At 36.7% G+C, this 25,402-nt stretch overlaps 1 protein-coding gene across 3 annotated transcripts in view; it reads left to right on the forward strand.

Moving 5' to 3' along the window:
• ADAMTS16 (ADAM metallopeptidase with thrombospondin type 1 motif 16) overlaps positions 1-25,402 on the forward strand; it is a 252,081-nt gene that overhangs the window by 115,090 nt on the left and 111,589 nt on the right. For all 3 annotated transcript variants that reach the window (XM_072605378.1, XM_072605380.1, XM_072605379.1), the window contains 5 exons: positions 6,805-6,958; positions 13,070-13,165; positions 20,693-20,841; positions 23,101-23,273; positions 25,185-25,315. In XM_072605378.1, the coding sequence (XP_072461479.1) occupies positions 6,805-6,958; positions 13,070-13,165; positions 20,693-20,841; positions 23,101-23,273; positions 25,185-25,315 (703 nt within the window). The remainder of the gene's footprint in view (positions 1-6,804; positions 6,959-13,069; positions 13,166-20,692; positions 20,842-23,100; positions 23,274-25,184; positions 25,316-25,402) is intronic.

A 25,402-nucleotide genomic window follows, 5' to 3' on the forward strand; every position in this document is an offset into this window, starting at 1 on the left:
CTAGCTGCTCTGCTCTGCTTTGCCTGCTCTCTCTCTCAGAGAGAGAGCTTCACTCTCTCCTTGCTGCACCCTTCCTCCTCCACCCATTTAGCAAGCTCCTCCCACCATGAGCTTCATGTAACTCAAGCTGTGGACAGGGCCAAAGCTCAAAGGTTACATGGTTAAGTTAAGGGGCAGGAAAGATCTTCAAAGTCCCTTACTATTACAGTGCCTTACTTTTATCCTTTTGTTTCCTGACCATGTAATTAAATGGCAGGATCATGGAGATGTAGCCACAGTCAGACCTAAGACTGCAAGACTGATAATAGAGAATAGCGAGATCAAGGCACATGTGAAGACATAATATTTGGGATGATTATGATGAGTATTATAATTAAATAATAATAATAATAATAATAGCATCATATAGTGCTTTAAGAATTCTTGCATATGTTATTTTATTTCATCCTTACCTCAATCTGGTGAGTTCAGTACTATTTTATTATCCTCATTTTCTAGCTGAGGAAACTGAGGCTGAGAGAGATATAATTTGAACCTGGGTCTTCCTACCTCTAAGTGCAAGACACTGATATTTGACACATATGTATGTGTGTAAGTGTGTGTGTGTGTGTGTGTGTGTGTGTGTAACACACATATTTCCTGATACAATGAAGATATCCTGTGATATCATCTTGTAAGATCATAGTTGTTGTTGAGTTGTGTCTGACTCTCTGTGACTCCATTTGGGCTTTCCTTGGTAAAGACTGGAGTGGTTTGTCATTTCCTTCTCCAGCTCATTTTACAAATGAGGAAAATGAGGTAAACACAGTGAGGAGACTTACTACGGTAACACAGCTAATGATTGTCTGAGGCTGGATTTGAACTTAGGTCCTCCTGACTCTAAGGCTCGCACTCTATCCACTGCTTCACCTAGCTGCCCTTGTAAGATCATAGGATTAATCAAATATATATGTTTTGGTTTTGTACTGCATGTGTGTATCTATGCACGTGCACAAATGCACATATATATATATATATGTAAACATGCACGTGAAGAGAAACACATTCCTATATCTTTGGGGACATTAAAAGTTTGTTCTTCATGGAATTATCCCTATGATTTTCAGTCACCTGTGCCTCATTTGGCATGTGATCCAACGATGGCTCCTTAGTTAGCCTGCTGTTGCTATACCATCATGAGAAATTAATTTATATATCCATTTTAGCTTTTGAAAAACCATCATGCCTTTTTGTCCTTAGGAAAAAGCTTCTGTTTCCAACTGGATTAAGGATGCAAACAACTATGTTGGCCTTTTTCTTTGAGATTCATCCCTCTCATGAAAAACTGCCAATTTTTTAAAGTCATGTAGAAATAAGATATTTGTTTACCATCCTTTTCCCTTCCAATGTACAAATCTCAGAGGGAAATTGAGGGAAAGATGCTTCTCCTAAATAAGTTCATTCTGAACCTTTTTGAAAAGTTCACATTATTGGCATCATTATTCCAGGAAAAGTAGGTGAAAGAATCTTTTCCTTCTAATCATTAGAGTTATGCTTGTAAATGTTCATGCAATAGGAAACAAGGAAAAATGCATGGAAAAAAAAACTAACATTGTGACTTGACCAGATGAGGGGAGATGAGAAGGCAGGAATTATGGGAAATTATCTAAAACATAACTAGATCTATATTAATTTTAATTAATTATGGTTTGTTAGCCATTGGATCATCATACCATCAAATTAGATCTGGAAGGAATATTAGAAGACTTTGAGTCCACTACACCCCACTTCCTATTTCAAGATAATGAATCCCAGAGAAATTAAATGACTTTCCTAGGGCCACACAGCCATTAGGTATCAGAGACAGGATTCAAATCAAGGTCCACTTGACTCCAAGTTCAATACCCTATCCTCTGTGACTTTCAGGTAATATTTTTCTTAAAACAAACTAGAACAGTTTCTCTTCATTGTTTTCATTTCCTTCAGCCACCACGAATATCTTCCAATACCCATTTTAAGTCTTCTGCCTAAGATGATGCAATGTGGTTTGGTGGGTTATAGGTTGAACTTTGAGGCGTGAGAGACCCAAGGTCAAATATTGACCCTGTCAGATGGCAATGTGTATTTGATGAGTCATTTAACTTATCTGTGCCTCAGTTTTCTCATGAGTAAAATGGAGATAATGAATTTTGCAGTGACTTCCTTGTGAGATTCTTTCCAAGAACACCAGAAATAGAATTTTTCACTGCATCATGTTGCCTCTTCTGGAAACACATAGCATTGAGTTTAAAGGAGAAAGGACAGCAATATTTGAGAACATCTTTTCAATAAAATTTGGTACTCATGCCCCTTTTGTTAGAGTTAAAATTGACTTGCCCAAGGTAACACAGCTAATAAGTATCTGAGGTCCCACATTTGAACTAAAATCTTCCCAACTCCAGACCAGTATTTTATCCACTATACCACCTAGCTTTCCCTTATCAATACACCTTACATCAATTAAATCACAAATCAGGAAAAAACAAAAACAGCAGAGTAGTTGAAAACTTATTCTAGAATCATTTGTCACCACCTACTACTACTCCATGTTGTTTGGCTCAGCAATAAGGGGGAAAAATGAAAGGTTTCTATTTATCTCTAACTTCTAATTGTTTTAGGCTCTCTTCAATTCAATTCAGCTAATTAAATATTTAGTAAATATGCAAAGTTCTGTGCTAGGAGAATGAAAATATTTGTGATATTTCTCCTCTTTTTCTTATTTTAAAGAAAAAAAGGGAGCTCCTTTTTGGGGATAAGGTAATAAAAATGTTTAGCTTTAGTATGAAGTATGAAATGATATAATGGTAATTTTCAGCGATGGTTGGGGAAATGTCTTCATTTCAAGTGCTTCTGTGTAAGTAAGGAAAAAGACAAGTTTTGGAGATACTGAGGGGAAAAGTACCCTTGAAATTGATGAAGTACTCATGGGGACCAATTCTGTTTCTCTCTTTGTGTACACTGACTCCTGGCCACAATCCCCAATTCAGCTCAGCTCTTTGACTGTTACCATGAGATAAAGGGTATTTTCCTAGTTCACTTCTATTACTCTCAGAACAACTAGGGTATCAGCTAAGTGTTTCTTTTAGCCTGCTTACTAAGTTTCCCTGCAGTAATTCTGGAATGCAATTTCACTTTGGAGGATTTGGCTAATTCCCCCTAGACCACACACTAGCAATTAAATCTAAAACTTAAATTAATTAAGATTTCACAGAATCAACAAGTTGACTTCTGAAAATAAATCTCATAAAAACATCAAGCAAAAAGCCCTAGCATCTAATTTAATCAGCAGGGCTTTTGCTTTGTTTGAAATGACCCATTACAAGTTAGATACTTTTACTGAGCCTGAATTAGTCATGCTCTTGGTGACTCCATAAATTTGAGTCGGTATTCTGTCACATGTGACTGTGGACTTCCTGAATCATGTGTACTCACCAGCAATTAGATGGGTATTTGGCCCCATGCCCATTTCTGAATAAATAGTAAAAGGAAAACTTTTCAAAGATGAATCTACTATTCTTAATAGAAGATTAACATTTAAACAGTGCAAAAAAGAATAGAGTGAATGAACTCTAAATCTCCTGAAAATGTAGAAGCAAACTTTGTGCCCTGGTCTTACTAATATCAAGATAATTTGGGAAGTTTGTTTTTTGGTTTTTTTTTTTTAGAATAAGTCCTAAGCCCATCATCCTGTTGACATATCATGTCCTTAAAATATTTTCTATTAATAGACACAAACCTCATCTCAATTAGTCATGTCTGTACCAGTGGCCTATAGTTTCAGAAAAACTTAGCTCAATAATGTAAAAGTAGTAAGGCACATCATAATCTCATCCTCAAGTCACTTCTTACATGTGATTATTTTATTTTCAACTACTTGATGATCAGTGAAAACATGCAGAGCTAAAATATAATTCTATTAATCCAGCAGAATACTTGGACTTTCTCCTTGTTTCCTATTCTAATGCCTCTTTGAGGCATGGAAGTGACCTTGGGTTCTTGAGATCCCATTGTGGAGTGAACCTCTGGTCAATCCTACCCACATGGTAAGACTTTGATGGTGGACCAGTAACGTATGTGATCCTAACTAGACATAGCCAGGCTTACCACAAGGCTGCTACCAAAAAAAATGAATTTGGGGGCCATAGTTCTTTTAAGAAACCATAGAGAAGTTATAATTTTGCACTGGTAGAGAGGGTATACATACTGATTCAATTCCAGGGTGTTAAAGTATTGGGTTGGGAATCAATAGTAGATCCCAAAATGAAATTTAGATGAGAATTTGTGAAATATACAATTGTGCCTCATGGAAAGAATATATATTAATTCAAATCCCATATAACTTTTCAAAGTCATCTTTTATTATGTATTTGACAGATGCTTTTTGGGGGTCAAGGGAGGTAGTTTGAGAATGGAGAAGATGGTGTCTGCATGTGAATCTCCAAAGTTATAATGTTTGTAGTAGAAAATAGAACTGTTCATAGTGGAATCAAAGGAATGATTGTGTCACTAAACTAGCTAGACATCACTGAGAGAGCATTTTTTGTTTCTTTTTCTCTAGATATGAAAAGAAGTCAGACTGGATAATATCTAAGGTTCCTTCCAGTTCCAATATTCTCTAATTCTGTAACAAGAATAGGAGAGGAATTTTTGTTTTAAGTTATGAGATATCTCATTGACTTTGAAAGCTATATGCAAAACCCCTGTAAACTTAAACATTTAATTCATATAATATAGTCTTACTTTGTAGGACTTTTTAGAATAGTAAATGCCAGGTAATGTTGTAATATATTTCTAAAAAACTGAATGAAGTTATATCAGTTTGTGGGTTTTCTAATATAATTGAATTTTGATAACAAATTGTGAAAAGATCATTAGTGAAAATGATTTTTCTTTATCCTGATGTTATAAAAAGGCAGTATGGTATAGTGAGTAGAGGGCCAGCCATGGAGTTAGAAAGATAGGTTCAAAGCCCACTCCTGACACATACTGACTGACTGTAAGACCTTAGGCATGTCACTTACTATCCCAGTGTTGCTGGAAACTAGAAAACTCAAAGTTGAAGAGAAGGTGTTGACCTACTTTAGTAGAGAGACTTTACTTAATAGTTAGTTCTCCATACTCGTAAAATCACAAGATTCAGGCAGTCTCCACAAATTCGATATCATTCTAATTCTATTTTTAGATATAGCATATTATAAAAATAACACATTAATGAACTGCAAAAAAATCTACTTACACAAAACTGTTGACATCACTTTCCCTAGTCTCCCAATTGTGAGTTAGGAATATCATCAGTATCACTATATCTGAAATAATCAGAATAGATGAGTTAGAACATCAGTCAATCCATCTATTAGTAAACAGTTAGTAAATGCATATTATGTACTGAGTTCTGTGTTATATGATAAAAAAACAAAAATGGAATATTCCATGTCCTCTGGGAGCTTATATTCTGTTGGGCAAAGCAACAGTTATGGATATATATATGTGTGTATATATATATATATATATATATATATATATATATATATATATATATATAATAAATGCTTTGTGTTTTCTAAAAGAAATAGTTCATAGAATTTCAGCACTTTCTCTAATCAACAAATCAAGAAGACATCTCTCACTTTTCCGGATTTCTTTCACACAGTGTTTATACTGCCTCCTGTGGTAATATCCTTCCATTTTATACTCATTCTGGAATTGACATTGCCTTGAGAGAGTCTTATTCATCTCTGTGTCTAACCCCCCACCCCACCTCACACACACACACTCTGCCCTGCCAATGCTGACTTGCTTAGCATGACATTAGACAGAGTTGGCCCCCCCAATGAATAATTGTGGAATGAGAGAATGAGGAGAAATGCTGCATTTCTTCAAAACTTAACACTTTAGTGCTAGAAGGACTCCTAGAGGTGACCTAGTCCATCCCCCTCATTTTCCAGATGAGGTAACTGCAGCCACTAGGGTGATGTCTTTTCTGTCTTGATTCCTTGCCATCTTAAATAAGTGCTCAGAATGTCTTGGCCTGTTCAGGACTACATGTTCCACTCCACCCCCTCCTCCCAATGTCCTGGATTTATACCTTATAAAACTCACTGGCTAAGAAGGTGATAATCTGTTTCTATTTGTTTGTTTTTGTTGGGGAAGAGAGGGTGAAAGAAACTCAGCAGTAGCTTTGACTTGATTGAATCTACATTTTTATTTGCAATTCTGATGAGGAATTGGCCCAGACTTAAAATATTGCTGGCGGAAATTTTTACACAGTTCAGTAAGGAACTAATGGAAGTTGTGAACTATTGTCCAGGTGGCACCAGCCCTTCGACAATCATTGTGAGGAAACTTCCAAGTGGGCAGGCTGTGTTTTGACAGCCGCAACATCCACTTCCACAGGCATATCCTTTGATTGTTCCTGGCAAAGATTATCCTCTTTCTTTGGAGCATGAAGCCCTAGTTCAGAAGAGGTATCTGTGGTAGAAGCGTCTCACAGTAGACAGCTGGTTGCAATTACTTGAGTTCACCTTTCCCCATGATATAGTTAGGACTAAATTGCTTTTTGGAAGGGGTGAAATGCATTATTGATAATTTCAGAAAATGTGAATGGTATCTATGGAGCTGCAGTTAGGAGAAATGTAATTATTAGGCCTCAAGAGGGGAATAGTTTCCACTACCCTCTGCAAAGTATCTTTATTCTATTTTATGAGAACAAACGCAAAACAATGTGTGTATCCTCCGCTAACTCCCTCTGGTCAACACATACGGCCCCATCTCCTCTCTGTGTTTTAGCACTGCTCAAGCCATATGCCTTGCTGATCAGCCTAAGCCTGTGAACGAATACAAGTACCCTGAAAAGCTGCCTGGAGAACTGTATGATGCCAACACACAATGCAAGTGGCAATTCGGGGAGAAGGCCAAGCTTTGCATGTTGGACTTCAAAAAGGCAAGAGATTGTTATGAAATGCATGATTCAATGTGATTTATATTATAAGGGAAATTTTTTAAAGTTTAATTTATAAGAGTTCTTTACTCCATACGATTGACCCGTACTTCAAAAGAATTAAAGTCAGCCATTCATTTTTCACCTGCCTTGTACCAGGCTCTGTGCTAGGTACTGGGGTAACATATTAAAAATGCATACAATCTCTTCCCTCAAGGATCTTACATTCTACTGGATGGAAATAATATGTAATAAATATATTTATATATATAATATGTAATAAAACATATATATATAAAATAAGAAATACACAGAGGCAATGTATTGTGGTGAGTAGAGCTCTGGACCTGCCATCAAGAAGTCCTGCCTTCAGATTCCTCCTCAGATGTATGTGATTCCACCAGGCAAGCATCTGACCTGCTCCTTTAACTCCAAACCCATCGTTTGTTCTGCTGCACCTACTGTCATTCTAGTAGTGAAAGTGCTTTGCAAAAGTCAAACTACTCTTGTTAGTAAACACAAAGAAAAACGCATACACTAAATGCAAAATAATAGAGGGGAGGCAGAGAAAGGGAGACAAGCATTTATTAATTGCCTGCTATGTGCCTGACACTGGGCTAAGTGCTTTACAAATATTATCTAATTTGATAATTAGATAAAACTGAGGGAATTAGAAAAGGCCCGATGGCCCACCAGGGTGGCTCTCGGGTTTTGCTTGGAGCTAAAAGGAAGGAGTAACAATATATGGTACAATGTACAGTAGGGAGGGAAACATTTTGGCAGGAGAATCCACTTGTAGAAAAATTGTTGACTGAGAGGCTGAGACAGCCTTCATCTCAGAACATTTCCTTCTGCCCTATGGAGTCGCATTTGTTCTTCATCAGAAAAATCTTCTGGTTGTCAGTGAATCAATTCACAAAATGTGTTCTATTGTCTGCTGAATGAAACTACCAGAGGCTGTTCATAATCCTAAATATGCGAAATCCAGAAGGAGGAGAAGGAGAAGAGGAAGAGGAGAAGGAGGTGAGAATGGCAGCGCAGAAAAGGCGAATGTCTTTTTAAATATGCAAATACAAGGAATCCTGAACTAACAGAATAATGAATTAAAATAGATACACAGACACAAAGAGTTAAGAAGGACCATGGGCAGGTATGCCTACAAGCAGTCCCACAGATAAAGGGCACATGTTAATAATAGTAATTAGTGATGTACCATTACCAAGTTGCTTAAAAAAAAAAAACGATAGAGCATTCTGATGAGATGTAATTTTATCTATTTTAATATGTGATTGATATACATGGAGAATAGGGGCCAGACCTGTGACTTCACTAGTTCAGGGAACTTACTGATGAGAAAACTCCCTCTAGCAATATAAATTAACACCTCTCCAACTTACAGATTTGGAGAATTGCTAAAGTAGTAAGAAATTAAGTGAGTTAGCTTAACGGGATTAACTTGATGAGTGTCAAATTTGAACCCAGGATTTCTAGTTCTGAGGCCAGCTCTCTATCCACTATGCAACAGTGCTTCTGTATATAATTATGTACATGTGTATATATGTGTGTGTGTATGTGCATATATACACCCGCTTATGTATTTCCACCCCTATCCTTTTCCCCAGGAGGAACTGTTTTTGCCTGTAGTTTGTGGAACATAATTGATAGATTATTATGGTAGATTTACTTATAGTAAGATTTACTTACCATAACTTAGCAAAACATAAATACTTACCATTTTACACATGGTAGATTTACTCCCAAGTCTGAAACTTGATCCCCAAAATTCCATTTACTGAAAGCTAATTTTTTGTATTCATCTTAACCCTTTGATAAATTTAGTCAACAAATATTTAAGTGCTCATTCCGGTACAAGTAGCTGGGAATAAAATTACAAAAATGAAAATAAGGGTCTGACTTCAGGGAACTTGTATTCAGCTGGAGATACCAAGATTAGTTATCATTCATCATTATTGAAATCTACCTTTAGAGGAAAACAATCATCCCTTTGGGGCAAAAAAGTTGTGTGATACAGTGATACAGGATTCCCCTTAATTGATTGCTATGGGTTTAGCAGTTTGTAGTTCAGGGCATTTGTTAAGGAAGAAACTTCTCAGCTGCCAAGAATCTTCTACTGCTACTATGGGAATGCTACTATGGGAATCGAATTTACCAGGTTTCTTCCACAATCAAAAATTTGGCCACTGCAAATATTCTAGAATAGTTATCTACTACTTTGGTCCGTCATCATTGTTTGATGGTCTGACCCTGAAGACTGGGATGCGAAGTACCAGAGCTATTTTGATATCTGATGCCCTTGGTCACATGAGGATGGTTGTTATACATTAGTATGTCCCCTAAAACCTTCACCTTCAAGTTCCATAGCTTCTGACTCATGATTTCACATGTCTGTCATTCCAAGTATTGGCAAGAAAAGACTATGTTATTTTAACAAAAATTAAAGCTGTGTGATGCCTGGGAGAAAACCACTGGGGATCTGAACCCAAGTCAATTCTCATTCCCTTTCTCATCATCCATAACTACCTTTCATTAATTTTCTGCAAGTTTTTTTTTTTATTTTGTAACTTCTAAAAAGTTGAAGTGGGTTAAATCTAGTTGGCTCCAACTGTCTAGTGTTTGAGCACATAACACTTATGAGAAGAGAAGGGTCCAAAGAGGGTATTAGACTTATCAACAGTCCTTGGGGAAAGGATGGGGTAAAAAGGTATGGCAGCTAGGTAATGGAGTAGAGAGAATCCTGGGATTGGCATCAGGAAAACTTCATGAGTTTAAATCTGGCTCCACACACTTACTACCTGTATGACCTTGGGCAAGTCACTTAATACTGTTTGCTTCAGCTTCCTCATCTATAAAATGAGCTGGAGAAGGAAATGGTAAACCACTTCAGTGTCTTTGCCAAGAAAACCCCAAAGGGGGCCATGAAGAGTCTATTATAACTGAAACAACTGAGCACAAAGAAAGGGATACATTTATTTCCTATGCCTAATGAGGACAGGGCAGGATAGAGTTAAACTGGGACGGATTGAAGTTAGACATGCAAAAATATTTTCCAATTTTATCAGGTTTCAAAAAAGATTGATATTACCAGTGGTAGCATGAGAATCTTCTCTTGGAAATTTGTTGTCAATGGGATAACACTTTGTCTACACATTGGATAATAAATGCTTCTCAGTTTTGTTTTTTAGAGGAGGATGAATTATTGATATCACAAAGTCCCTTCTCATTTTTTGAAATAGTGATATGGGATCTCTTTTAGTCAATTGCCTTGGATAATTAGAAATGAGAAACCCAGAGAAATGGAAAGTCCCATGGTACGGGAGTTAAGGTCGTTAGCTCATAAGCTTGGAATCATAACATCATAGCTTTTAACTTATTGACTTAGAACTCTTAGGTCCCTTTTATCAGTAGTAAATGAACATATTCACCTTCATGATGAGAATAAATGCCATATTTTCTCCCTTTTGTTAGAATGAAGGCCATGATGGTAACAAAGAAGCAGCACAGCCTAATGGATAGAGAGCCAACCTCAAAGTTAGAAGTACGAGAGTTCAAGTCCCTCCTCCTTACAAATCTGATATACATTGGCTGTGTGACCCTGGGCAATTGGTTATCATCTCTCTGTCCCTACGCAGCTCTCTGAGCCTAAGCTTTGGAGCAACTGCTGATCTGCAAGTCTTAGAGTTTCAGAACCTGAAGTTCCCTATGCCAGTGGGTCAAACTCAAGTAGAAACCATTAAACCATACATAAGGATCCCTGTGGGAACATACTGACTTAGTAAACCATACATTAACATTACATTATACTTTTATTCACTTTGTTAAATAGTTCTCAATTATATTTTAATCTGATTCTGGACACAGTGGAGAATGTTGTGAACTGAGTGCACATGTGGGCAATGTGTTTGACACCTCTGCCCTATACCAATAAAATCATAATTCCAGTTCAGAATAAAAGCTTAATATGTGTGATTGTCTTATCTTTATTAATTTTTTAAATGTTCACAGAAGTTGATAAGTGCTTATAAATTCTTTTTTTTAAAGAACAAGGTCTCAGTCAAGCGTGTTCATATCACAGATATTAGAGGTGGCTAGGTGGTATCATAGTGCATAGGTCTGGAGTCAGGAAGACCTGGGTTCAAATATTACCTCAGATGCTTAAAAATTTCATTTAGCTGCATTTGTCTCAATCTCCTCATCAGTAAAATGGAGATAATAGTAGCCCCTACCTTCCAGAGTTGTTGTGAGGATCAAATGACATAATAATTATAAAAGCGCTTACCAAAGTGCCTGGCATACATTCAGTACTCTATAAATGTTAGCTGCTTATTGTTGATGTTACCATTATCACATCAGTCCTAGACGCTACATTTAGACTTCCTATTGGTTAATATGCTACCTTAGTTTTTCCTGAATTTTCTGTTGAATAGATGGTGATTATCCATCACTTTGGATTCCCTCAAGTGCTCTGGGATATACCAGTTGATGTCTGGATTCTCTCACAATGATTCACAACTTATCTTTAAAGGCAGAATTCCACCTTCACTCTCTTACACAGCCAACCTCCTGTATCAGCAACATGTGTCATCAGTGTCCTAAACTTACCTATAAAGGGAGCTGAGTGTATTTCTGCCCAGACAGTTCTTCTAGCAAGACATTTGTCATTTTCTATCACTAGACTACGAGTCCCACACATTCAAACCTCATCAAGAGAGCTCTGTTTATCCCTCCATGCTATATCAGGCTGTAGTCATCTCTGGTGGGAAACTGAGCTCTCTGTCTGCTCGTTAGAGAGTAGGGGAGTGCAGGCTGCTGTTTTCATTCCAGCAGGTCTAGGGCCAAATTCCTTGTGTCTTTAATTTGTCAGTGTCAGTTTGGCTAAGAATTCTGTCTTCCAACACAAAGTGTTAGTATAAGGAGGAGGATCCCTGAGAGGCAGAAAAACTGAGGTTAGTAATGGCAAGATCAGTAACAGTAACACTTAACATTGTAGCTGTTAGCAGAGGGAGGACAGGGTATTTTTGGCACCACATAAAACATGGTAGTGAATAATGAGATAGCTTCTTTTTACTCTAATACTACTCAGATATCCTTGTGGAGTCTCTCAAAATAATGAATCTTGCTTTCCCATTGATTTGAGCCATAGATGGTTACAAATAGCTCATAGTATTATGAGAATTGCATGCCAATGTTAAGACATCAAAAGTTCATCTTATTAATGCTTACAAGTTCAAGAAAACTATTTTGACAGATGGAGAATACACAGGTAGTGATTATAGAGGAATTTATGCAGAAACAAAAACCCCAGAACCTTTACCTCCTACCATCTATTATTTTAAGAACAACACTCAAGAAGTAATAGCAGAAAGATAGAATAAAAGAAATTGCTTTTGCGAAACTGCTCAACAGTGGGACTTTGGTAATTATGTAATAGGAAGGAACTTTTGACATTAGAGAGAAGTAAATGGTATTTTTAACAAATCATTAAAAAAAGGTTTGAAGCTGAAGTATTTGACTATGATTATTCTGAAGAATGTCGTGTTGTTCAGCCATTTCAGTCATGTTCAACTTTTTGTGACCCCATTTTGCTGTTTCCTTCTCTAGCTCATTTAAGAGATGAAGGAATTGAGGCCAACGGGGTTAAGTGAGTTGCCCAGGGTCATACAGTTAGTAAGTGTCTGAGGTTGAGATTTGAACTCAGGTCTTCTTGACTCCAGGCGCAACACTCTATCTCCTTCGCCACCTAGCTGCCCTTCTGTATCACAGCAAGATATAAAAGGAAGAGGGTTCTGGTGGAGGAATGTTTAACATATCCTATTGAGATGGTAGAGGAATTTTCAGAAAGTACTCTGCTTAGGTTCACATGGGAAATTTGTCAATGGTTTTGCAATAATTGTTCATATAAAAACAATATATTTCATGTTATCTCCTTTGGCTGTCAGGCTAACTTAATGAATCAGAAACTATTTCCCCCACTTTACATGGACAGAAAATGAGGTTTTGGAAGTATATATTATTTACATGATATCACAAGGCTAGAGCTGGGAGTATTTGGACAGTTTTGCTACTACTCTTCTGACCTTTCACTTTCTCCCTTAGGATATATGTAAAGCACTGTGGTGCCATAGAATTGGAAGAAAATGTGAGACAAAATTTATGCCAGCTGCAGAAGGCACTATTTGTGGTCATGATATGGTAAGAATAATTAATTGCCAAATAGCATTGAGTCATGATGTATATACTTTTGCTCCACTGTCCTTCATTCTCAAAAAAAAAAAAAATGTATTGGGATGTGGATGACTGTCTTCTCTTCTTTTTCCCCTCCATATATTGTCTAGTTCTCTATCAACCCCACCCCTGCTCCTACCACAAACATCCAGAGGTAGAGCTATTCAGTGTTGTATTGAGGCTATCATAGGATCATGGATTCAGAACTGGAGGGGATCTTAGAAGTCACCTAGTTCAAACCTACGATTTTACAAACAAGAAAATTAAGGTATAGGAATTTAGGTCTTCCTGACTGCAAGTCTAATACTTTATCCCTTAAGGGATCTTGCTGTCACCTACTAATATTCTACTTCCATATCCACGAACTTTGAAATTGCTTTATCTGATCATGTCATTTCATCTTTCCCTCTACTTTTCAACAGCTAACACTGTTCTTTGTCAGGTGATAGTGACCTTTAGTCCCTCAATTCTTCACCATGCTCTCACCTTTGCACTGACTGTTTTCCCTTTCCTTTCCTATTTTAACTATTTGGTGAGTAAATTCAAGTCTGCATAATCCTCTTGTCCCTTTGTCCTTTTGCCAATCATGCTTTGCCAGACCCCAACTTTGGATGACATCCTCCATCTACACACCTTCTCTCCTATTCCTGTGCTACTGAACAGAGGTGAAGAAAATCACAAAATAATGTTGTCTGGGTTCACCACAAATTAATATTACATAATCTTAATTGTGTTTTCATTGCAGCAAGGTAATCCTTTTAACCTCCCTAATCAGTTCACTCTGGTCCAGAGCAGCTTTTACAAACCTTTTCATCTGTCCTCATATCTCCCATCCTATCCCCTCCCTCCCCTCTCAGGTGAGCACTTTGTCTCATACATCACTAGAAAAAATGGGAGCCATTTGCTATATACTCCATCTTCTTCTTTCTACTTCATCTCATATAACTTAGATAGACCTCTTCCCCCACTATCTCCACTTTCAATTTGTTCTTACATAAATAGGTGACCCATGTCCTTTCCAAGAAGAATGTAATCTCTACATGTACCTAATCCCATCTTTCATATCTCTCTCTCCTCTCTCTCTCTTTCTCTCTCTCTCTCTCTCTCTCTCTCTCTCTCTCTCTCTCTCTCTCTCTCTCTCTCTCTCTCTCTCATTTTCTCTGGCTCCATCTCTATTGTGTACAAACATGCTCATATTTCCACCTACCCCTGCTAGCTACCACCCTACTTTTCTTTTCTCCCTCTCAATTCAGCTTGAGAAAACCATCTACAATCAAAGCACCACTCCCTCTTCTTTCACATCTAAACCTTCTGCAGGCTGGTTGCTGACCTCCTTATCTGACTGAAGCTAGTCCCTCCAAAGTCACCATTGATCTCTTTATCTCCAAATCTAATGACTTTTCCTCTTTCCTCATCTTACTTAACTTCCCTTTGGCCTTTGATACTATGAATCTCCCTGGAAGTGTTCTCTACAGAGTTTCATGGCTACTCTCTCTTGGATCTCTTCTTATATGTCTAATCACTGTTTCTCAGTCTCCTTTACTGATACTTCATGTAAGTCATACCCATTAACCTACATTTTCATGGACCCTTTTCTCTTTTTCCCTTGTACTCTTTTCCACTCTGAACTCATCAACTTCCTTGAATTCAATTTCCATCTCTATGCACGTGATTCACAGATCTATATATCCATCCCTAATCTCTTCCTTGACCTACAGTGTTGCATCGTGAATCAACTTTTGAACATCTTGAACTAGATATCTCATCAGCATCTGAAACTCAACATGTCCAAAACAGATCTCATTATCTCCCCACCCCAAACCCTCTCCTCTTCAAAGCTTCCCTATTATTGTCAGTGATACATCCAGCCTCCCAGTTACTCAGGCTCACAATGCAGGTAGCATCTTCATCTTTTCTCACACTCACTCCACATAGTTAATCTGTTTGCATGTATTGTCATTTCTACCTTCACAAGATCCCTTCCTTAAATTCCCTTCCCTCCAGTCACCCAGTCACCACCCTGGTGCAGGGTCTCATCACCTCACTCCTACACTGTTGCATTGACCTCCCTGTTTCAATCAAATTTTTCTCTTAGCTGCCAAAGTGATTATTCTAAAGCATAGATCTGACCATGTGACATAGCCCCCTTAGTAAATTCCAACAGTTCTCTATTAACTCCAAAATAAAATATAAAATGTTCTACTCATCACTTAAAGACTTTTTCAATCTTTCCTCCATCCTATCTTTTAGTCTTCTTATACTTACTCCCTTTGACATACTTTTTTGGTCTTGTAACATTGATCAATTTGATATACATAACACATGTCATTTTATCTCCTGATTCTGTGATCATCCCTCATGTCTGCAATGCTTTCCTATACTTCTGTGGACTCTTTTAAGATTCAACTTAAACCATAACTTCTACACAAGCCTTTTTCCAGTCTTCCCCATTGACCATGCTTTCCTTCCAAGGTTATGTTCCATCTACTCTAAATATACTTGTATATATCTCTTATATAGGTCTCTGTACGTATGTACATGCATATTTTATACATACACATACATACATATAGTTATTTGTATGCTATCTCTCCCATAAGAATATTGAGCTCTTTGAGGGCAGAGAGGATGTTTATTACCACTTCATAGTTTGCCATGGTCAAAGAATTCAGCATTTAGTGGCCAACTCACATGTGATAAGTTTCTCTGTATTTAGCTAGGCAACAGACTCAATCTGTCAATGAGATTTAAAAAATTGGGGGCTTGGTAGATTCTTCTCAAGTGTTTAGCACAGTGGCTGAAATACAGTGAAAGCTTATTAAATTCTTGCTGATTGACTGATCTTATTTATCTTAAGATAAGGCTACACATTTACCATTTCAAGATAATAGGAGTTTGCAACCAATGTGAAATCAGTGTGTTCCTCCTGAATGTTGGTCAGGCAGCTGATGAAAACTCTCCTTTGTACATTTAAAAAGAAAAAGAAAATGTTAAAGCACTGATTATGCCATGGGAAGATAGCATTAAACTGTATTCTTCATCCCTTGAGCATGAAGAATTCATTCTGGATACATGAAGCCAATCCTATTAATTTATTGTACATAGATGGATAGAAGGCATAAAAAAACAACTTGTGAGAAAACATGAGAGAACTAGATGATAAAATGAATTTCTACGTGATGCACTCACTAAGTAGTCATATTATAGAATTGTCATTAGGTCTTAAAACCTAAACTCTCACAACAATGCAAGAATACACTCTTGCCCTCTCCTACTTCCCTATTTTTTTTTGTTTGATCTGAAAGTACATTTTCATTTAAAAACATGTGACCATCCATGAAGACTGCCCAACCCAAAATATTGACGTAAAGCTAGTTACCCTTTGTTGAGTTTCTTTGGTTACATTTTTTCAGTGATGTTAGCTTCAAATTTGTAAAGTAAGTATTTGATCTATTAGATTCAAGCTCCCAAGCATGTAACTGTCATATCCTGTGCATATTCCAAGGTGACTGCAGACAGACATGAACATCAAAGCTGATATATGCTTTTTAGGTTTCATGTTTACAATAAAGATTGACAGGCAGAAGAGAAGAGAAGCACTCTTGTCCAAGAATAATATGTGAGAGCAATTCATCTCAAGTAGGTTAAGTTTAGTGTAAATCAAATGCCATCCATTTTATGTTTGTTGACTCTTTTAACTCAACAGGTTATAGCACTATATGTGTTAGTACAATTCCTTCTTGTGAAGTGGGTAGCCATAAAATGATTTAATCCATAATGAAAATGATAAATTGAATACATGTCACTTGTGGTTTCTTTAGAACACCAACTCTATATGGCTGACACTTGGGAAATTCTAATTGGAAGGGGAAAGTGAATAGCTGGCTTTGTTTTTAGCTGGATAGGGTTCCTTGCCCCTAGTAGATGGCCGGGTTTTACTTTTCAAAGTGAGATTTTGCAGAAAGGTGAGCACTTCTTGGGTGGCTCCCAGTCTTTCCCTTTGAGCTCACCAATCCTCATGCACCTCAGGCATATAGTTGCAGTGTTTTGCTTTTTTGTTGTTTTTCCTTTTATAGGTAACACTACTGCTCCAACCATCTGCCTACAGTTAGAATATAATTATAATAGGGATCCGAAGGGTAACACAGATGCTCAATTGAAATTACATTGACCTTCAGGGCACAGAGTAAGACCAATTTCTTGATATTATAGAGACTTTTAATTCCTGGGAGTAATGGACATTCTGAAGTACATCTCAAACCTTAATTTCCTCTGCATCATCTGCACACCTACAATCATTTGGTCTGGATTTATTTTTAAGCCATGGGAAAAATATTCTGTATTTCAAGAAGTAAATTGCTGCTGGGTTAATTTGGGGGAGTGCAGCAAGGATCATTTAACGAGTCAGTATATCATGAAGGTATGTGAAATGGCATATAAATAAATGTTGAGGACTGATTTAAAATTTAAAATGCAGTTCTTCAGAACTAAAGGATTATAATTATTCTCATGTTCATTTACTCAAGAAATATTTGCAAAGTGCCTAACGATGTATATAACATGACAGTAGACACTATGGGTAAATGCTTTGGACACCATTGTTGATATTAGAATAGAATTATTTAGTTCTTCAAATGATCTCTTTGAGTTTCAAGCTGACAAAAATCCTACTCTGTTTATCAGTCATGGAGGTGACTACAGGTCCTTCAAGGTGGTACCAGTGAAGAACAAGCTTGAGAAGAATCTACCAAACTCCAACGAAATTTTTTTAAATCTCATTGACAGACTGAGTCTGTTGCCTAGCTAAATACAGAGAAACTCACCACATGTGAGTTGGCCACTCAATGATGAATTCCTTGACCGTGGCAAACTATGAAGTGGTAATAAATTATTAATTTAAATAAATTATTTATAAATTGCAAATTATAAAAAAATTAAATATTATTGATAAAGTAAATTAAATGAGTAAATAACAAAGATATTATGAGGAAATATGTCAGAGCTTAGATCAATTTTGACAGTTTGTCCTATTTTAGAATATTAGAAATGAAAGAGCTCACTGGGGGCCAAAATGGTAAGCAAAGGCCTCACAAAGAAGCTACAATATGAACTGGGCATCAATAGACGGGTAGAATTTGTGTAAGTTCAAAACTGAAGAAGAAAAAAGCAGCCATTTCTAAAATGAGAAAAACCACAGAGGCAGGAATACAAATAAAGGAAAGTTTGGACGATTGACTTCAACAAGCCTGCTCTGATTGAAGAAGAGGGGTCCATATAGAGGAGTAGGAACAGATAAGGTCTTGAAAGAAAGGCTAAGAAATTTGCGATTTATTCTGTAATTAATAAAAAGCCCCCAAAAGTTTCTGAGAAAATGAAATAACATGATGAAAGTTGTGCTTTAGGGAAATGTCAACAGCAGTGATCAGGATAGATTTGCTGGGGTAAACTGATGAAGGCTTAAAATTTGAATGAGGGTGAGGATGGAGAAGGAAAAGTAGAAGGGATATTAGGACTAATGGAGAAGTTTAAACAAGTCCTGGGTGAAGATAAAAGTGAACCTGAAGTTTTGAGCCTGATTGGTCAGTGAAACAGAGGTACATATGAAAGAAATAGCATCTTAAGGACAAGGAGAGGGGAATGATGGCGGGACATTCAATTAGAGAAGTGCAGCAACCCAGGAGACACAGAGGAGATTCAGAGAAGAGGTTAGAGCCAATGATAAGAGTTTCAAGAGTTCATAGAGGAGAGAACTAAGGCCATGTTAAATATGTCATAGGAAGAAAATGTGGAAAGCAAAGAGAAAAGCCAGGTGTGGTGGTGCATGCTTATAATCACTGGTATTAGGAAGGCTGGGGCTGGTGGATCTTTGGAGCTCAGGAGTTCTAAACTGTAGTGAGGTAAGTTGAACAGATGTGCAAGACAAATTCAGAATTAATACGGTGAGCTGGAATTGGGGTGGGGACACAACAGGGGAAGGCAAGGGGAAAGGGCAGAAAGGAGAGGGGAGAGGAAATGGACAAGGAGTCAGATGAAGGAAGAGGAGAATGGAATATCTTGGAATCCAAGGAAAATTTAATTTTTAAGAAGGCAGACATCACAGAGAAGGCTGTCCCAAATCAAAGTTCTGTGTTTCACAATCTCTGCCAAGTTTTATGTGATTTTTTTTGGTCACTTTAATTGGGGTTTATTTCTGGCTTTTGGAAAGGGGTGAATGCAGAAGACTTTGCTCATAATAATGACATGCTTTCAAATCAAAGTTATTTGTTTTCTGCATATGTTGTGGTTATTTTCCTTAGAAAGAAGTAAGTTCCTTTCTTATTAAACATGAATCAGGGGAAGCTCCTACCTTAGGTGGCAAGCTCCATGCCTAACTAATGTTATGTCCAGGCACCCTGTGGAATACCCCCTTCCCCTTTTGAAGCCTTAACAGGGCTTAAACAAACTGATAAGCTTCTTTAATATTCCCAAGTACAGTCAAAAGCATTAGAGGCACCAATGAAATAAATTTTAAATCCCAAATATCACCTACAAATAACAGAAATAAAAATTACATATATCTTACTGGGACTTGAGATTGACATTCAGTTCTCTTGAGAAAATAGCACTGATAATATCTCAAGCGGTGTTTGGGGACAAATGAAATTCTATCTGAACTGTTTTATCTTCTGGAAAAGCTGTATGACCTTGGACATGCCAAGAGCTAATAACTTGGAGACGCAGAGACCAGGTGTTTTCAAATGAAAGCATAAAGGCAGCGGCCTCTAATTACAAGGTGCTGAACCATATAGTTAGAGGTTTCCACTTGAGATTCGGCTTTTACCTAAAACAAGATATAAAAAAGGCCTTGTAATTCCCTGACTTAAATTTACAATAGAGGTTACAGTTCATTGTACTGAAAGTTGAGAAGGCAGGTGCTGTGGGTTGGTTGTGCATTTCTGTTTAACCCCTACACAGGAACAAATGTTTTCAACCCAAGCTATATAAGTGCTAAACTAGCTAATGTGTATTATGCTAATATTTTCTAATGTATATTTTGCACCTATTGAACCAGAATTTGTAGAAAGCTGATAACTTTTTTAAAAAGTAATAATGATTATTGCTAACATTTTTATGGTACTTACTATATCAGACACTACACTAAGCACCTCAACATTATTATATAATTCACAACCAACCCTGGGAGGCAGGTACTATTATTATCCCCATTTTCCAAATGAGGAAACTGAGGCAAACAGAGGTTATTATGCCTAGGATCATACAGCCAGTCATATTTGAACTCAGGTCTTCCTGACTCCAGGCATGTGGTCTATACACCGTGCTATCTAACAGCATTTAAGAGTTCTGTGCTATAAGCTACTTGCGGGGAGAGGTCTCTATATTAGATGTTATACTGACTTCTACAGTGACTAGATTAATGATTAAAGCCACTTAAATAGATGTTGCTAGTGAATAATACAAGGGTAAAATATCATGCTGAAGTCTTTAATTTTGCAGTGGTGCCGTGGTGGTCAATGTGTGAAATATGGTGATGAAGGTCCCAAGCCAACGCATGGACACTGGTCAGATTGGTCTAGTTGGTCTCCTTGTTCAAGGACATGTGGAGGAGGAATATCTCACAGAGATCGTCACTGTACTAATCCAAGGTAAATAATCATTTTTATTCTTCCTTCAAAATTTGAAGTATTTTCTTTTTCTGATTTTTAAATATTTTTAATAATCTCTGCTTACCTCACAGACATGGAGGAATTCTTGCCAGGGCAAATAAAGTAACTGTCTTCTCCTAATATGTGTTTCTTTCATTGGAATACAGTTTTTTACAGTGGATCATAGTTGATTAAAACTATGCTTCTTAAATACTGACTATATATTAATTTTTTTTAAAGTAGCTCATCTAAGCAGAATAAGTATCTATGAAATTAAGAATTTCTATGAAATTAACCTATGAAATTAAATTATTAAAAATTAAGGTTTAAAGTAGATAACTCCTAAATAGAATTTCAGAGATTCCAGAAAGGAAAGAGGAGTCCTGTCTGTTCCTTTTTACATTACAAACTGAAGAATTAAGGCAATGAGTACCTGGAAGAACCTAATAAAATATAAAGAAATAAAACTGCACCAATATCTGGATTTACCAACTTGGGTTTATATGAAAGAGCTCAGAAATGACCCATGTAACTAATTTCATCAGTAACTCAAAGTTGTTGGGGTTCTTTTACCTGTTGGTTGGACAAAAAAAGTTCCAGCACTGGTCAGTGCTCAGTTCTGTGAGAATGATATAAATATTTTGTAAGTCAATAACATTCAGATAAAAATTGCATTCGTATTTGTCTAGAATCACAGTAATAGGTAAACTAGAATACTACAATAAACCATAAATTGGTTGACTAATTTTCCCCAAAGTGCTGATTATCAATGGATAATTAATTCCAATGTTATTTTTTTAATTTAGTTTAGGAATTTTTTCAAAGAGAAAATGCAAAAATGAGTGATGTGATGTGCCTTTTTTGTGCTGATTTGCCAACTTCTCCTTTTAAAATCTTTTACACTTTTATGTTAATCAAACAGATTTCACAAAATACTCCCTTCCTTCCTTAAGTCAAATATCTTAATGTGATTCTCTTTCAGTATTTGTAATCTGCTTATTATGTACAAAAAAACAATTGTGAGGAGAGTGAGTGATCATTTCTACCCAAACCTTTAAGAGCTTATAGCGACTGATCATAGCAAGATAAAACAGAAACTAAAATTATGATTATTTCATAAGTACCACATGTGAATCCATTTAATTGGAATGTTAAACGGCCTACTATAAGGTCTCATTGGAAATAGATTGTGTTATATACTTGTCTAGGGAGATACAGAGGAATACAGAAATAAAATGGATAAGTAACAATCAAATTCACTCTTTTCTGTGATCTTCACTCAAAAGTTGGACATTCTGATAGTCTTATTTACCTTTAAAGCATTTCTTATTATTTAATCTCATAAGGTAAAATAATTCAAAGGGTAGAAGGAAGATATCAAAGTGTGTGGATGTATGAAAAATCAGTTTTGTGTGAGGGTGTGGGAAATGAGGAGGAAGGGAGAATATTTATTGGTCCAGCCTGTGTTCTATGGAATAGATTCATTATTTCGTATTTCTGTCTTCAGAATTAAACATAACAGATAGGCCTCAGGAAAATTATTGTTTACACTAATACTCACTGTGATCATTACCAACTGCAGGTACTACTTATATTTATACTTTGCTCTAGGTTCATGTCCAGAATAATTCTAAATTCTACAAGCAAAGAAAGAGAGATAGTACTTTTATATGATTTCAAATTACAGGCCTCAGATCAATTATTGACAGTCCCTTTTGTATAAGCAAGGACATGGCACAGTAGATAAGAGGGCTAACCTTGGAACCAGGAAGACCTGGGCTCAAACCCTGCTTCCAACATGAACTAGATTTATAACTATGGGCAAGTCATTTCATCTGTTAGTGCCCCAGTTAACCATATAATTGGCCAGTCAGCAGATAAGTAGACAAATGTGCACGTGGAGAGGAAGTTTCAACCTTGAAATTTCTTCAAGTAGAAAATTACAGGTCCTGCCTATGTACTGCCCCCCCCATACACACATGAGCACACACACACACACACACACAACCCTCACACAAAAAAATACCTCTCAAGAAAAAAGTTGCTTGATGTCACTTAGATAGCCATTGTTTGTAAAATACTTTTATTTCACTTTCAGAATGTGAAAACTTTAGTCATTTCCGCATCTCTGATACACACGTTAGCCCTTTTCTTGAAGAATTTAGTTACTAAAGTGTATCTGTATCTGTGGGAAAATGTACAAATCTATATTCAACCTATCAACACATTTTTAAAAGGACTGCTAAATGTGTATTTCAGGCCATCACATGGAGGAAAATTTTGTGAGGGTTCCACGCGGACACTGAAACTTTGTAACAGTCAAAGCTGTCCCCAGAATAGCATTGACTTTAGGACCATCCAATGTGCTGAGTACAACAGCAAGCAATTTCGAGGATGGTACTACAAGTGGAAGCCTTACACTCAGGTAGAAGGTAAATTTCAAAGCAAATATCGATAGTAATTATATTCTATACCGGCATCCTTTTCTGTTTGAAGATGAGACTTCATTATTGAGTGTGACTCAGAAAGACCCTTTGTTTTCCACCTGATATCAACGACAACAATGTCGTGGTCCAGCCTCAGAGTGGATTACTTAACTTTGGTCTGTTTCAGAGCCACTCACAATGTTCCTAAGAAGTCCTGGGTGGAAGAGTGGATGTAGATAAGGAAAAATTCTTCATAACTACTGGGAAAACAATTCCTGGAGCTGTCCATATTCATGATGGGTCACAAGTGTAAGCTTTTGTCTGAAAGAACAAAAACATTGTTATTCTCATCCTTCTGGTCAACAGCATCCTAGGCAGATTAGTGGAATGAAATGTTAATAATTATATGTAGGTGTTTTCTTAATCTTGTTTTTAAAATCCTATCATATTAGGGGTTGAAACTTCTCAGTATGTGGTTAGAACTACCTATTTTTAGCATGTATAGGAATCAGCCTTTAGGAAAAGATAGGACAGATTGTCCCCTGGCATTTTTAAGGCATAAAAAAACTAAATTAGTAGCAGACATGCAGGAATTTCAATGAGGAAGAAATTCTAAAGTGTCTGTATTCCTTGCATGAATTAAAATCTGATGTATAGGAAAAGACATCCTTGTGACAGGGACACATATATCAAGCTATACCTAGCAGGTATTTAATAAATGTTTGTTCAGTCAAATGGAATTCTATTGAACCTGGAAAGCTAGTTATGTTTATCAGAACAGTTTATGTAATTTTCCATACTGTTTTAGTTTCCGAGTAGAGCAAGTGTTCAAGGGAAAATTGAAACAAAGCAGTTCTAAGTCATTCTTTTTTTTGTCTTCAACTAAACCAAAATTATGTGGTGATTGTGTAAAAAACTGGAGAAGTGATAGAAAAAATTCTGGCCTGGAGCAGGATGAGGTAGGAGACTTGGCTTTTAGCCTGAACTTGGCAATTAACTGCTTGTGTGATCTTGGGCAGGTCACTTAACCTTTCTAGGAGTGACTGAAATTCTTCATCTGAAAAGTGAAAGGATTAAGCCAGTTGAACTCTGAGGCCCTATCCAGCTCAAAAAGTGCTATAATTCTATGATATCAACTCCTTTACAAAAATTATTTTCCCATAGTAACAGAGTCTATATTTAATACTCTCACAATTCCTAGGATATCCCAGCTCTTATACGTACAAGGAAAAGACATGGATCTTAATACTGAACCCTATGGAAATTCTTCAGCATTAAGAGTGATGGCCAAATGTTCTCTATCTTTACTGAGGACAGGACAAGAAGAAATAGATTTATATTGGAACTTATTTTGACTATGCAAGTTGTTAAAATATTGGAATGCATTTCCCCAAGAAGGTTGAAGACTTTCCTTGCAAGTCTTTAAAAAATATGATAGTACTCATGTTCTCCACATGCCAGTATTTTTCTTTTCTCCCAAATCCAAGTCTGTATTAAGCACTGTACTGTGGAGATTTCATCTGCATATTTTCTTTTTATCAGTATAAAAGCACCCTCCATCTAATTTTATGCACAGATTATGAAGCAGCTCAGTGCTTATTCTAGTGGTATTTCATTATGCATTTTTAAGTATCTCAATATTCCTTACCAAGCATTCTTATGGGGGGAGAAGAATACTAGTGTGTGAAAAGAGTATCACAGTATATTAGTCTAATGAACTTTTAAGGAAAAAGAAAGTATCGTGAAGTTTGGCAAACTGAAGACACTCTTTTATAATAAATTACTATACTTGGGTTATTTCCTAGAAATATACGGACATTATCTCAATTTAAGAAATTATCCCCACCCCAAAATCTCAGAGAAAGTATTGTAGGTAAAGTATCTTTCTTGTTTGTGTTCTCCTCTTCTTTTTTTAAGATCAGGACTTATGCAAACTCTATTGTATCGCAGAAGGATTTGATTTCTTCTTTTCTTTGTCAAATGAAGTCAAAGATGGGACACCATGCTCAGAGGACACCCGTAATGTGTGTATAGATGGGATATGTGAGGTAATAATGATGAAAAGGTATTCTATTGTAGACTAAATTTGGCTACTCAATTAAGATGCCATTTCAGATACTAGAACACTGATTGCC

The sequence above is a fragment of the Notamacropus eugenii genome, chromosome 4 (assembly GCF_028372415.1).
Source record: "Notamacropus eugenii isolate mMacEug1 chromosome 4, mMacEug1.pri_v2, whole genome shotgun sequence".
NCBI classification, from domain to species: Eukaryota; Metazoa; Chordata; class Mammalia; order Diprotodontia; family Macropodidae; genus Notamacropus; species Notamacropus eugenii.